The sequence below is a fragment of the Eleginops maclovinus genome, chromosome 8, assembly GCF_036324505.1.
Source record: "Eleginops maclovinus isolate JMC-PN-2008 ecotype Puerto Natales chromosome 8, JC_Emac_rtc_rv5, whole genome shotgun sequence".
Lineage (NCBI taxonomy): Eukaryota > Metazoa > Chordata > Actinopteri > Perciformes > Eleginopidae > Eleginops > Eleginops maclovinus.
In genome coordinates, this window is record NC_086356.1 from 18144967 (window position 1) to 18158223 (window position 13257).

The following is a 13257-nucleotide window of genomic DNA, read 5'->3' on the forward strand; positions in this document are numbered from 1 at the left end:
CAGGAGAGGGAGGAGAGAGAGGAAAGTTCTTCTGCTGCTCCATAAAGCAGAAACCCAGAGCCACGTCAGCACAATAGAACAAGGCAAAAGTGGAACCCCAGACTTCCCCTCCCCTCTACCACCGCTCTTTGCACTGCTTTTCCATCGTCCGGCTCCTCCTACAGCAACAAATATTACAGGGCTGGATTTCTCATGCATCTGGTGTGCGTTTTCAAGGGGGGAATTAGAGCGCATTCTCTTTATCCATCCCTAAATTATGTTCAAATTTGAATGTGTGTGACGAAGCAACGGGATTAACTTATTTACCAGCATTTTCCAGATGTTTTCCAGTAAAGGATGTATGGAAACAGTTTTTAAAAAGTTAGTTTGCAGCTGAATACAACATGAAAAAGCATACCTAGAATAAAATCCAATAAAGATAAGATGGATTTTAAATAAATAATCGAGGTGAACGAGCCAATAAAACTGCTGCCTGGAGGGAGGGGGCGGAAACAGGCTAGATGGGAGCAAATACAAATTGCTTTCCAGCCCAGCTAAATGTTATAAACCCAATCTGATGTGGGGTAAAAGATCATAAAGCTGACCATATCCTAAGACTTATTAAGAGAAAACATGAGAGATGAAATTGTAAAGATCTAAGGAAAATATCCTTAGGGATGATTGGAGAAGTAGTACAAAAATCATTTGAGATGGTTGGACTGAAAAATAAATGCTTTTAGAAAGATATTAGTATTTATTCTTGGATTTGCATTTGTGTCAGACAGTCACCTGGATACAGCTGTTTGGTGGGGGCGCTGAGCTGAGCGTCTTTGGATACTCTGTAAGCGACATCGGGTCCTTGTGTGGACCTCCGATGTGAGCAGAGACCCGTTGTTCTTCGCACACCATCGGGTAAACTGTGAAAATCTAAAATCTTCAAGAGGTCTGCTGGTTCCACTGCAAAGAGGAGAAAGAGACAAAAATCATATTAGTTTGGTATCATAACAAATTCCATAGCACACATTCCAAATGTACAGTCCATGTCTTTTGTACCAAAATATATATAGAACCCTTTGACAGCTTTGTATATCAAACAAGCCTTGATTATGATCATTTCCTCTATTTTCAGTCTTTTGCTGACTCATAAGAATAGCTACTCAGCAGGAGAGCTCCCTGTTGTGGTCCAGAAAGATTTGAGTGATCCATTTAGACACTAAACAGAGATGTGCCCGTTTATAGGTCACCATGATCATGGGTTACAGCGGCAGCAAAACCCATCCTTCATCTATGGCTAAGTCTACCGCTGCCTCCCTTTGGCCACAACCGTGCAATTAGCACTCTTTCAGGCCACTCGTCCCGACTGTGACCATTCCACCACAGCAGTACAGTAGGTCAGAACAATGTGAAATGGGGTTTGACCCTGGGACCGCACCCGCGCATGCCAAAACCACCCAGGACAAACAGCTGTTCCTGCAGCCAGGCGCGAACACAACAAGCTTCACGCAACATCCTTTAGCATCCAGTCCCAAGAATCTGTGCAGAAAAGGACACTGGGTCATGTCTATAGGGACGTTGACAAAGGGGACTGTCAGGGGGCTTTAAAGGAGGGCAAACACTAAAGTGAAGAAGCAAACACAGCAGCAGGGTTTTATGGCACGTAAGTTTTGAAAATAAAACAAAGGAAAGTATGCTGTGGAATTCAGCTGGACTTTTTTGTTGGGGGAATGTGGAGCGTTAAAGGCAACCCCGTAGCAAGTAAAAAAGGACGCACACACACACAGGTACAGAAGTCCCAGTGTCAGGCTACAAAGACCACACACACCGTTCAGAAGAGAGAGAAAAAAAAACCTTCAATAGCCCCATCCATCTGAGAGAGAAAGGGATGCTGGGAAAAAGTGCAAAGGCGAATGGGCAGAGCGAGAGTGTTTGTACATTCTGCCTCACCCTGCAACAACCTCCAGCTGGATGTCATTACACATCACGTGCAGCGCAGATCAATTAAAAAAAAAATGGACATTCTTTAACAGTGGTCTCCATTTAAGAACTTTCAGGCTGCACGTGTTCCTCCACAGCTGTACAGTGATGGTGGAAAGAATACTACCTGCTGTACAGTTGGATTGCTTAGATTATTTACTCATCAACAAGACAAATACTTAAGTAAAGGAAGTGCACTGAGAGTATACAAGACCAAGAGTTAGTCAAAAGTAACCACAAATAACTCGAGTTTGCAGCACAGACATTAGTCATTGCAATTTGTTAAAGGCTAAATAGGTGTCAAAATACCATTGCCCATCATGTATGGTATTTCTGCAGACACGTCCCAGCCTACAAATCTTATTTTAGACTAAAGATTAAAGAAAAAAGCTTGTTTGCCACGTAAAATCACATTTTAAAAAAACATATTTTTCAAAGAAAATGATAATAAAGATAATTCCCTCCAAGATGGTGAATCATTTGTAATGAACTGTAATGAGTTCAAATACAAACACACTTATCAACAGTTTATATCAGTGTATACACACACTATACACAGTCTGTGAAAGGCATTTTGAGGAGAAAGTGTTAGATTTTGGTCAGATAAATGAAGTGTTGGTCAGGATGTTCTCATTTCTTCTCACTCTTTCTATCCCTCTGCTAAGCCAGCCCTCACTCCCTGTCTTGGAGGGAGTCTGTTATCCAATCACATCTCTCTAATTTGGTTTCTGCACATGTGGGACATATTTCTGGGGACAAATTAGGCAGAGGCACACTCATCTGGGTAAAATAATATGAATCCAAGCATCACACCCATCGGCTTCCAGATCCACCTAGTCCAGCATTAAAGCAAAAGTCTATATTTATGTTCCTGGGAATGCATACCACAGGATGACAGGGCCTAAGCAGGTGAGGGTCCAAACAGCTTTGTCTGTCATCGACTCCTAATGAAGAGACAGACAGAAACTCCCTCCAGCCAGAAAATGTCTATCATTCACCAACGGGGTGATGAAGGACGTTCATTTAATGAGCTCGTCTCTGAGTGCTCAGCAACAGTGGAATAATATGAAGGACTGCCCAAAGGATGGGAAACTCAGTTCTGTTCAAAATGCTTGGCATATCAATCAAAAATGTGCTCTACATAGTTTTCGCTGTTGAAGAAGGTATGAAAGAAATTAGATCTCGCTGTATTTCTCTGAGACTCTGCTACATTGGTCGCCCTAGCAACTGAGGTGTTCAATGGCCTGAATGCATTCAAGCTTTTGACCAAATAATCCTTTGTAAGGTTGAATAAAGAATTGAGAAAAACTACATGTCTTAGAAAAGTATAGTCTTGTATTTTTTTCAAATAAAAAACTGCAAAATCTTTGGCATCTATCCTCAGATTACATGAAGGATTTTAACAATCAAATATCCAACCAGAGCTTCCATAAATCAGAACCAATTTTTATTGAGACAGACAGACTGGATTATGGTTTCTTGACAGAGAAGTGCCTCGTAAACTGGCACATGCAGCATTTTAATGTGATACCCTTTTTAACAAGGACCTTGTTTGCCCTTTTCTCAGACAGCCACAAATGGTGTCTGTAAAAGCTACAACAGTCTGCTTCAACACATCAGAAGTTCCCTCTGACCTGCCAACATTCAACAGCGCATTATTCCCCTGGGAAATAGATTAATTGATCAATGGCGGGTGCACAGATTGAGTCCATATAAGGCATGGAAAAAACTTAATTGTCCAACAAGCACAGCGACCAACGTCTAGTAGATGAGCCTACATGTCACATTAAACCTGAGCAACAGAATAAAGTTGCAGCGGTTCAAACTCAAACATAAGGTCAGTCTTTGATTCTCAGACTGTTATAGCTTCCCTTCTCAGTCTCCTCTTAAGTCATGAAGTGTCTTCCTACCACTCAGTCTCCCATCTCCTTAAATGGACTCCACAAAGTCCTGCTGCTAGAGACTCAGGTGGTGACAGCTACAAACACTTAGATCCTTAAAAAGGCTGAAATGAACGTCTAATTTAGAAGATATCTTAAGTTTTTCAAAGTCTGTCAACATATAATGTTGTTTTTTTGTCCACAAATCTTCAATTTGACCAAAGTGGTTCATCGGATTAAAAGAGTATTTTGGTATTATATCAACTTAATCATTTTAACTTGTCAGTGTGTCATGCTTTGCATTTGAGTGCCAAAACCCTAACAGAAATGGATTAAAGTAAAATATTTTACTCTCTAAAACCATGTACCTTTAGATCTTTTAGAGTTTTCGGAAATATTTGGATCAATCCATCACATAATGACTAATAGAAATGAAATTAGGGAAGCATCATTTTTATCTGCAATAAGCAGAAATAGTGGGTTTACACAGAGTGAACCAAAATGAAATAAAACCATTCTGAACAAACCCAGTCCACACACAAACTAAACACAGAAGTAGCTGAAGGCCAACTCTGTTGGTTAGATGTTTCCAACAAGCAAAAAACATGTGTTTACTTTACAGATCAAACACACAAACAATGATAAATGCTTCAAATAAGTTCCTTTGGGCAACAGCATCAAACGCTCATGTCATAATAACAATAACTGCATCATAGTAAGAGCCAGCTGAGCACCACGGGGAGAGAAGGGAAAAAGGGGGAAGTCTAAGGAGCATCCAGTCGATGCTAACCGTGTCACGACCCCTGCTGAGGAGTGTTGCTTTTTCTAATCTACACTGACACAAACTAATCCCATGAAGATCAGCAGCTTTTGGGAAGGAAACAATTGTCATCGGGATGCCCCTCATTCCACCCCTTTGCATCCATCAATCAGCCTTTTCTCTAACATTTCCACTTTCCAATTTCCTTTTTCCTCATGTGGGATCTGTTAAATTCATGTTTATTCATAGTTTTCCCATCCCTGATGGATCTAAAAGCTACCACAGGGCCTCTTCTGGGTCACCTGGAGGTGAGCCAGGTGGAGAGGGCCAATTAGCAGCTTACAGGAAGAGAGGAGGAAGGTGAAAGGATAGCATAATATCTCGTCCAGATGCCAACTGCACAATAATAGACCTATGGAAACCCCATTTGAGAAACAATGCCTCACCTGATGCAGAGAGACATTTTCTCAGTGGGAAATGAAAGTAAGGTTAAACATAAACATCATGAGCTCCATTTCCCTCCCTCTCTAACGTATCCTTACACACCTTCATTCATGGATTTCTGCCACTGGCAGTCGACCTTCCAGGGGAAGTTTTCCCGACCACATCCTAAGCCACAGGTACGGCTCTCAGTCCCACCTTGTTAAGCTGAGATGTTTACCCACTTAGCGTGAAAGATCCCTCAAGAGACCAACACCTCTGGCGCTAGAAGCTAAAATTGCTTTTCCGTCTGACCACAGCCCCTCACATCCTAGAGGCAGGTTTTCCGCAGGTACACAGAAAGTGTTTATATGACACGGTCCTGTGTACATTCGCTCCTGGCGATCCTTCTTCTGATGCTTTAAACACCTTCATGCAATCAGGAAAAGAGCAATACTGAAAAATACAGTGCATCCTTTAGGCCTTAATGGTCTTCAGAAGAATGTAATAACATATCCTTTCCCTGTTATGTTATTCATTGATATTCTAGGGAACTATATTGGATGTCGCATTTGGCCATTGCTGCATACTACAAACCAATTGAAACACAAGGACATGACATCTTAAAAGGAAGATTTAAAGATGGGGGAGCTAAGCTATTCGTTATACGTCATTTTGGTTAATAACTCAAAGAAGAAATCAGACAGAATTCATGCATCTACACTTATGAAACCCATTTTCCTCAAGCTCTACACAACACAACTAGCTCTTAAGTACTTAGATAACTGAGGTGTAAATATCCGCTTCTAACCCCAAAGTAGGGCTTTCCAAAGCCGGTAAAAGTGGCAACTTGTAGGCGTATACAAATTAGTAAGCAAGGCGCCATTTCTTTGATGCGATGTGCTTAAAGGAGCCGTTTAACTTTGTTTTCGTCTTTTTACTGGTTTGTTGGTCAGACATGGGCTGGGTGATAGCAGCATAGTAAAGGATAATGAATTCATAAAAAAGTGTAAAGCTTAAGTTTGGATTATTTTAAATTGTGTGGTGAGTCTACATGACAAGGGTATGGTGCCGTTTTTGCTACCTCATTAGACTTTCTTTCTAACTTTTTGTAAGCTTCATAATCCAGCCCTCGGCTCGGAGCCAAGACTGTGGTGGATCCCATTCCCCAAACCCATACCTCAACCCTGATCCCTGAGAATGTGCAACATATTCAGCAACAACACTTGCAGATGTTACCATTTCATTTGACAGGAGGAGGGGTGCCGGACCTGTGAATTAGGACTTTTTCATGGGGGGGGGGGGATTAACATTCCTCTCTCTCGCTCTTTCTGCCCCCCCTATCCTCCTGCAGCTCTTCCCAAAGTGAGGCCTGACTCTCCAGGCACATGCTTGACCTGGCGCTGAGGACAAGGAGTAATTAGCAGCCATAAAGAGGACCCTGCCTCTCTTTGGAGACCGGCACAGCTGAAAACAAGAATGCCCAATGAGAGACTTCCCCCTCCTAGAGCGCATCATAGACAGGAGTGTTTTTTTTATTTATTATTTCACCTGATTCTGTTATAAAACTTTAACTGAAGCCAACTGTTTCTGTGAAGCTGGAGCCTCACTGTGAGTACAGCAGGTTACAATTAAGGCCTGACTCTAATTACTTGAAGCAAGACTATGTTACTTTAAGAAGGGAAGTAATGAAGTCATTGTTTTATAATTAAAAAGTGGAATTATTATGCAATAAAATGCGGAAATTGCAGCTTACTTCGTTTAAAACATGTCTAATAGATCTTGACAGAAGAACTGAATAATATGTACACAGCATATAGAGTCTGAAATAATTCCATAACCTTTTTTTAATGTTTTATCTCATAAAAGTGTGCTAACTTTTAATAAGTTTGTGGAAGTAGAGGCCTCTTCTGCTTATAAAAACAGCGTGAATTCTTTAAACACTTCCTGCTAAATTATTCAGCGTAAAGTTTTCAGGTTTAAGAATATGATAATGTGTATAATGTGACCAGACCTGGAAATCATACAGCAGGCATTATGCTTGCTCGATTGAACGCATTACATACACTGCAGTGCATGGACTTCCTGTGAGAGAACACACACATGCAACCCATGAGTAAACTAAAGCCAGCACAAACTGAATGGGATGTCAGGGAGCAGGATGGTGAGCAATCACACACACCTCCGCACTTTAGTTTAATGAACCACTGCTGCTCCACCTGTAAACTCTGCAGGGAAGTGAAGTTCAAGTTGCACTAAGAAGTGCTCAAACTAAGACTAGATCACAGCCAACAGGGAAAAAATGCTAATTTGACTGGCTTTGTCTGATGTATTTAAGTAAAAATGGCAGTGGTTTGACCAACAATGTAATCCCAATCAAAAAAATATAGATTTATGTCAAAATAATTAGACGATAAAACGAAAAAAAGTCCTTAAACACAAATCATCCCTTTCATATACAATCGGGCTTTTTGACAATAGGGTGTAAATTGAGATTATGTAACTTTGCAATTTCTTTCTCTTAGAAATATCTAATTTATGACCAATAAAACACTCACAGGGGTTTTGCTGCAAAACCCTTGCTTCCGTCTGATCAGTAGTTTATGGTCACTAATGTAAGCACATTTTAGATATTGCTGTGTAACTCACTTACAGTAACCAAACACTTCATTGACTTTACTTCATCTGCTTTCCTCCCACTTTTGGCCACAGTAGGTGCTGTTTAGCAAAAAGTCTGCTCACTTGAATGCGAGATTTTTCGCATTGTGTTTCATCATGTTTTCAGCTGCTTTGTATTAAATAAAGATGAAAGACAAAAGCCAGCCACGTGGAAGTGTGAGACGACTCTCAAAAAGACATCTGAGGGGAGTGTTCACAGGCAAGATTTAGTCTGTAAATGACCTCACACTCCTGTTTCATTTATGTGTCATGTTATCGGACAGCTTTAATCCGGACTTCTGAGGACACTGACCCAGTGGCCGGGGCCGAGAGCTGCGAGAGAAGCAGCAGCAGGGAGGAAGAGGCAGGGGAAGGAAGTGAGAAGGGTGAGATATTTCTGTTTATACACCTAATGCCTTCGGGAGGGTGTAACACTCAAAAAATCTGCTCATTTGGATTTATTCTTAATGAGACAGTCATAAGAAGGCCACTTATTTCAAAATTGGAGGAATGAGAAGGAAAAAAAAAACAAGAAATGCAGTCTGACAAAAAACTATCAAAGTCAGACAGGAAAATCCACCCAGAATCTGCAGATATAGTCCTGGGTATTCTTCACCCAGACGTACTGACACACACTAAAAAGGCAGAGCAGCACACACACCTGAAAGAGAACAGAGAATTTTTCTGACCAGATCTCCTCTTGTGTACTCTGAGGCTCAATGCTTCAGCCAGACTCTTAATGCTTTAGCAGGGGGAATACCAGATGGTTTACTTCACCGTCTCCACGCTGCAGCTCACAGCACTGAGGATAAATCACTGTATGCAGTCCACCAGAGACTAAAACGGAAAAACTGAGTCAAGATTCCACAGTGCACCTCCGAATGATCGCTTTACAGCAAGAAGCGGTGCATTCGAGGCCCATGTGTGATGGCTTTTATCTCTGTCTTCCACTCTTTTATCTCATTTTGCACATTCAGTTTTATTTTCTAACCTCCATTAGCAACTTTATTTCCTTCTGCCTATTTTATCTTTCCCCTCATTCTGTCTCTCCCACAGCTGATATGTTTTTGATGGCTGACTGCTGAGGGGTGTATGATAAAAGAGGGCCCTGCAGCACTGACATTACAGAACCATTTCCTCACACACATCCATTACTCTCGCACCAAACACACTGACACAAAACAATGAAACTGAATCTAATAAATATGAAATTTTGCACAGTAATGAAGCTTTTATTTTGTCACAGACTACCAAGCACTGACACGTAAGTTATTATTAAGTTGAACATTTTCCTACACTTCACTGCCTGGCACTGCATCTTAGCTAATGGTGGGAGTCAATCCAAATATGCAACTCACAAAGAAAGTGTTTCATCATAATTACTGAAATGTTTTTTAACCAAGTCTACATTATTGATATATTATGGACACCATTATACAGGAAAAAAAGTTTATCAAAATACAACATTATTATGATTTATAGGTAATAAAAGCATCAACAATTTGCATATAGGGCATCACTGAATACAGAAAAAAGGAAGTAAATGAAGGTAATATATCAAAAATGTCCATGTCCTGATGTAACCAAACAAAGGGGAATACAATTATAGAGAAATGATGGGCTGGATTTATTGCAGAGCTTAGGTGTGGAAAGAGTGACACAACACGAAAATGGAAAAACTAAAGGGGAACATTTAGGTTATCAATCACTGTTTTTGTGAAAGTGATAACACACGCAGTAATTGCAGCCCAGGGTAAGGAAAGCTTGCCATATCATGTAGTGCCAAATGACCTGCCAGAATTGCAGTGACAACCAAAACAACCGTCAGCTCCTCTCCTAGAGACACTTTAAACACAGCGCAGATACTGTGCCAATAACAGCCTGACTGACAGGAGGCTGAATTTCCTGAGAAATCTACTATCAGTCAGCGTCCAGGGTCCAACGCGTTTGTAAAATAAGAGTTCCAATTAAAAATTACCTTTAAATAACAATGTTCATGTGTGTAGAAGAACCTACCACATTGCTTGCTGCCACAAAAAAAGCCTTTTGTCTACTCTGGGCCACTGTAGCAATATGGCTGACTCTACTCCCTTCATAGAGATGAGAGGCTCTTTCTAAGCATGCAAAAACACAACAACCTGTTCCTTTTTTGTGGTTATACCCCAAAAACAATAATTGATTGATCAATGTATTAAAAGATTTCATTATTTCTGCTACTCACTGGTCATTTGAGTAATTCAATTGTTCTCAATGTTTTAATAGAAAACGATATTCAGGTGCATTAATCTTCTGAAAAAAATAATTTGGGTTGCAAATTAATGTAATTCCTAGGAGACAGTGTTGCTCAGACACTTATTTCTGCTCTCTTTATTAGTCTCACATGTGTCCTGCTACAGCACAAACTAGTGCATGTGGTCAAACTGTTGCTGGGTCCCTTGTTAAAACAAAACCAAAATAATTTAGCCCAACGCTTAATTACTAAATGGTGCTGAATAAGCAGAAAAGCCTTCATTTAATGTTGCCTTTCCATTCCAACTCCTACTCGATTCATCACCTAATAAAGTATAAATAGAAAACGCCAAAAGACGTTGAAGTTTCAGGAGTGACCAGAAACTATTGTATTTCCCCCTAGTAAGAAAGAAATGCTTACACTCAGTATTCCTACTGCAGGCTGTGGCTGAGCTCGGGCTGGGGAAGGGGGGATGAGGTTGGAAAGGATGAGTCATACATTGCTTTCCATGCTCCATGATTATAATACCCCATTACAGAGAAAAGTACTGTTTCCCAGCTGAAGTGAATACTGAGCTTGTGAGCAAGGACCAGACTTAACTTTTTTTTTACCCTGCCATGCACTACATGCTGCAACAAAGCATACTGTGAAAAATCAAATACAGGAGTGGGAGTTGCATCATGAGGTTGCACATCCAACTTTTACATCACTTCTGTGTTCGTGGGGACATATCAAACACTAATGGCTTCATTGTGTTTCCTTTTTCCTCCCTTTTTCTGTCAAGGAATAAAGAATAAAGAATGAATTTTTGCTGTGTTTTAGTAGATACTAGCTTTGGGCAGGCAACACCTAAAGAGAAAACCATCTGGCTTCAAATCAAGCAAGCTGTGTCATGAGTACAGAGGTCCATTGAGCAGTAGAAAACAATTATTTGACCCTTAATTTAGTCTGGAAAGGAGTAGACGTTATACTGTCCAGGATATGGCAAATAATGCCCTATTTGTCCTGCACAAAGGATCTCCTTAACTCAGACAGGGGGTCAAAAACTTTCCCCGCATATTTTGTTTTATCTCCCGTGTTGTTATCAGGCATTAGGGCTGATTTACAGGGTCCTTTCCACAAAGCCTGCATTTACAGGCTGAAGTGGCACACGCAGTTGCAGGGTCAATGCTCTTCTCCACAGTCCAGCTAACTCAGATTCCTTCCTCAGCGCTATGGCAATAGGCACACACAAGAAGCCACTTTTTCTCACAGCTACCTATCTGATTGAGTAGGACATGACCTCAGGATTGCCACTTTAAAGGGAGTAGGAAACAACCTACTGAAGCCCCGCAGAAAAATGACAGTTACACATCTGCCTGAGAGATGATTACTGAGAGGATGACAGTGTTCTAAGCCTCATGCCAAGTCTGCCTCTCACCTTTAAGCTTGATTGGGGTAGAGTAAAACCTAAGGCACAACTCCTTTTATGTCCTGCCATCGCGACCACATAATTCAGTGCAACCTGCTGTTAGCATCCTCTTAGAATTTGCAAACAAATACTACAGAAAATTAAGCTATTTGTTCAATTTTGCATGGATACATTCACCTCTATGGGCGTCTCTAATTGGGCCCAGAAAGAACTTTGTACACAGTGACAAAAGGAAAAACGTACTTATCCATATAAATTCCTTTAAGGAGTAGCTGTCCAGATATAAAAGAGAGTGTAAATGAAAAACAGCTGTGGACCAGCTGTATTCAACCTTTAACCCTGTCATAAAGTTGGCTGCCTTAAACAAAAAGAACCTTTTAATGACCCTGGATGTGTACAAACCTGGCTGAAAGGCAAGGCACACTGCTATTATTTTTTCTAACTCAGCTATAAGGCTGAAGATGTTATTCGATTAGGAGTTTTCTGTAAAAACCAGCTCAGATTGGTGTAATTTCTTTTGAAAAATGCAACAGTATAATCTTTTCATGGTCCCCTGTTCCACCAAGAATGGGAAGAAAACATCTGGAAGACATTTTTTCTGGGTTTTTGGAGGGCTTAGCAGACAGCACAATGGAACTTATCGAATCCAGATGTGAAGGCGTTTAGTGAAACAGAAAGGCCTTATTCTATTTAATACTTTAAAGTATAGTCTACATAACTATAACACAAATACTATCGCTTGATATGTAACATTATTCTTCAGTCATGCCAATTCTCTGATTGTTTATTTCCACTGCTACTTTCAACACTGTGGTCTATTAGCATCAGAAGCTTTGGACAAAATCCGTCGTTGTTTTCATTTGCACAAGGTATTCAAAGAATGTTATTTCAGTATTCTTGATGACTAAAAGTACTTTGCAGCACTAAGTAAGTTCTAGTCTTGTGTGAATGTTTGTAACCGACAAAAAAGCTTTGGTTAACTAATGATAACAAACATCAGTCAAATCAGTCAAAACTGATTTTATAAGACGTGAAAAGAGTCCATTGATTATTGAAAGTAGAAAAAGAAACATAGCAAAGGAAACTATTTGAAGAAGAAGGAACATTTGCTCTACTATGCTGATCATAAAACTACAAAGCAACTGAGGTCATTCACTAGGGGGCAAGCTTGTCTATTACATTTGAATCATGGATGCACAATCTGGATTTTCAGTCACTTTTGAGTCTGTGTCTGTCTGTGGACAGATTTTGTCACTGCAATAGTGTCACATAAATCTAGAGATGTGTAAATCAGATACAATCAAAAAGGTTGAGTTGGAAAATGGCCGTGGTCCCATCACCAATGGCTCCCTTACTTTACGCCCCTGGAGTTGTGTGGTTGATATATTAATGAGGGTTCTGTAAAGGGGTGGGTTTGGTTCCAGTAGGATGATATACATGACATAATATCCTCATTATGAGCCAATAATTTATCAACTGAATAAATATTGTGCATCCCTAATTTGACTTGATGTAAACTTGTAACACAAGCCTAACCCTTACCCTAGAAAGAAGTCAGATAAAAACATTATACCCGTATTCGGTTTGATTCTGCATCCAGGACTAAAGATGTCAAAAGATTCTTTATACTGAAGAGTAACTTATTGCAGAACTGCTATTCTTAGAAGAGCATCAACCACTGGCCAAACATTTAGAATACTAAACACTTCTAATCTTCCTTTCCGACCTCCAAAAGTCAGAGGACAATTTATTGGCAGCAGTGGAGCTTCAATAGCAAGAATTCCTTTCTTCAGGCAATGAAACTGTAAACCTAACAGCAGTGGCAATCCTAAAGTCCTGACCTTTTACCTCTGAACTCTGACCCCTCTTCTCATTCCTAACCTCCATGTCTTATAGGCCTTCTGTTAGTACCAGTTTTAAAGTAAGGTGTGCTTATTAATGCAAA

At 40.3% G+C, this 13257-nt stretch overlaps 1 protein-coding gene across 1 annotated transcript in view; it reads right to left on the minus strand.

The window, feature by feature from the left end:
- The window catches only part of col5a1 (procollagen, type V, alpha 1), a 78441-nt gene that overhangs the window by 61290 nt on the left and 3894 nt on the right, over positions 1-13257 (minus strand). Inside the window, exon 2 of the mRNA XM_063888937.1 lies at positions 769-936. Within this exon, the coding sequence (XP_063745007.1) occupies positions 769-936 (168 nt within the window). The remainder of the gene's footprint in view (positions 1-768; positions 937-13257) is intronic.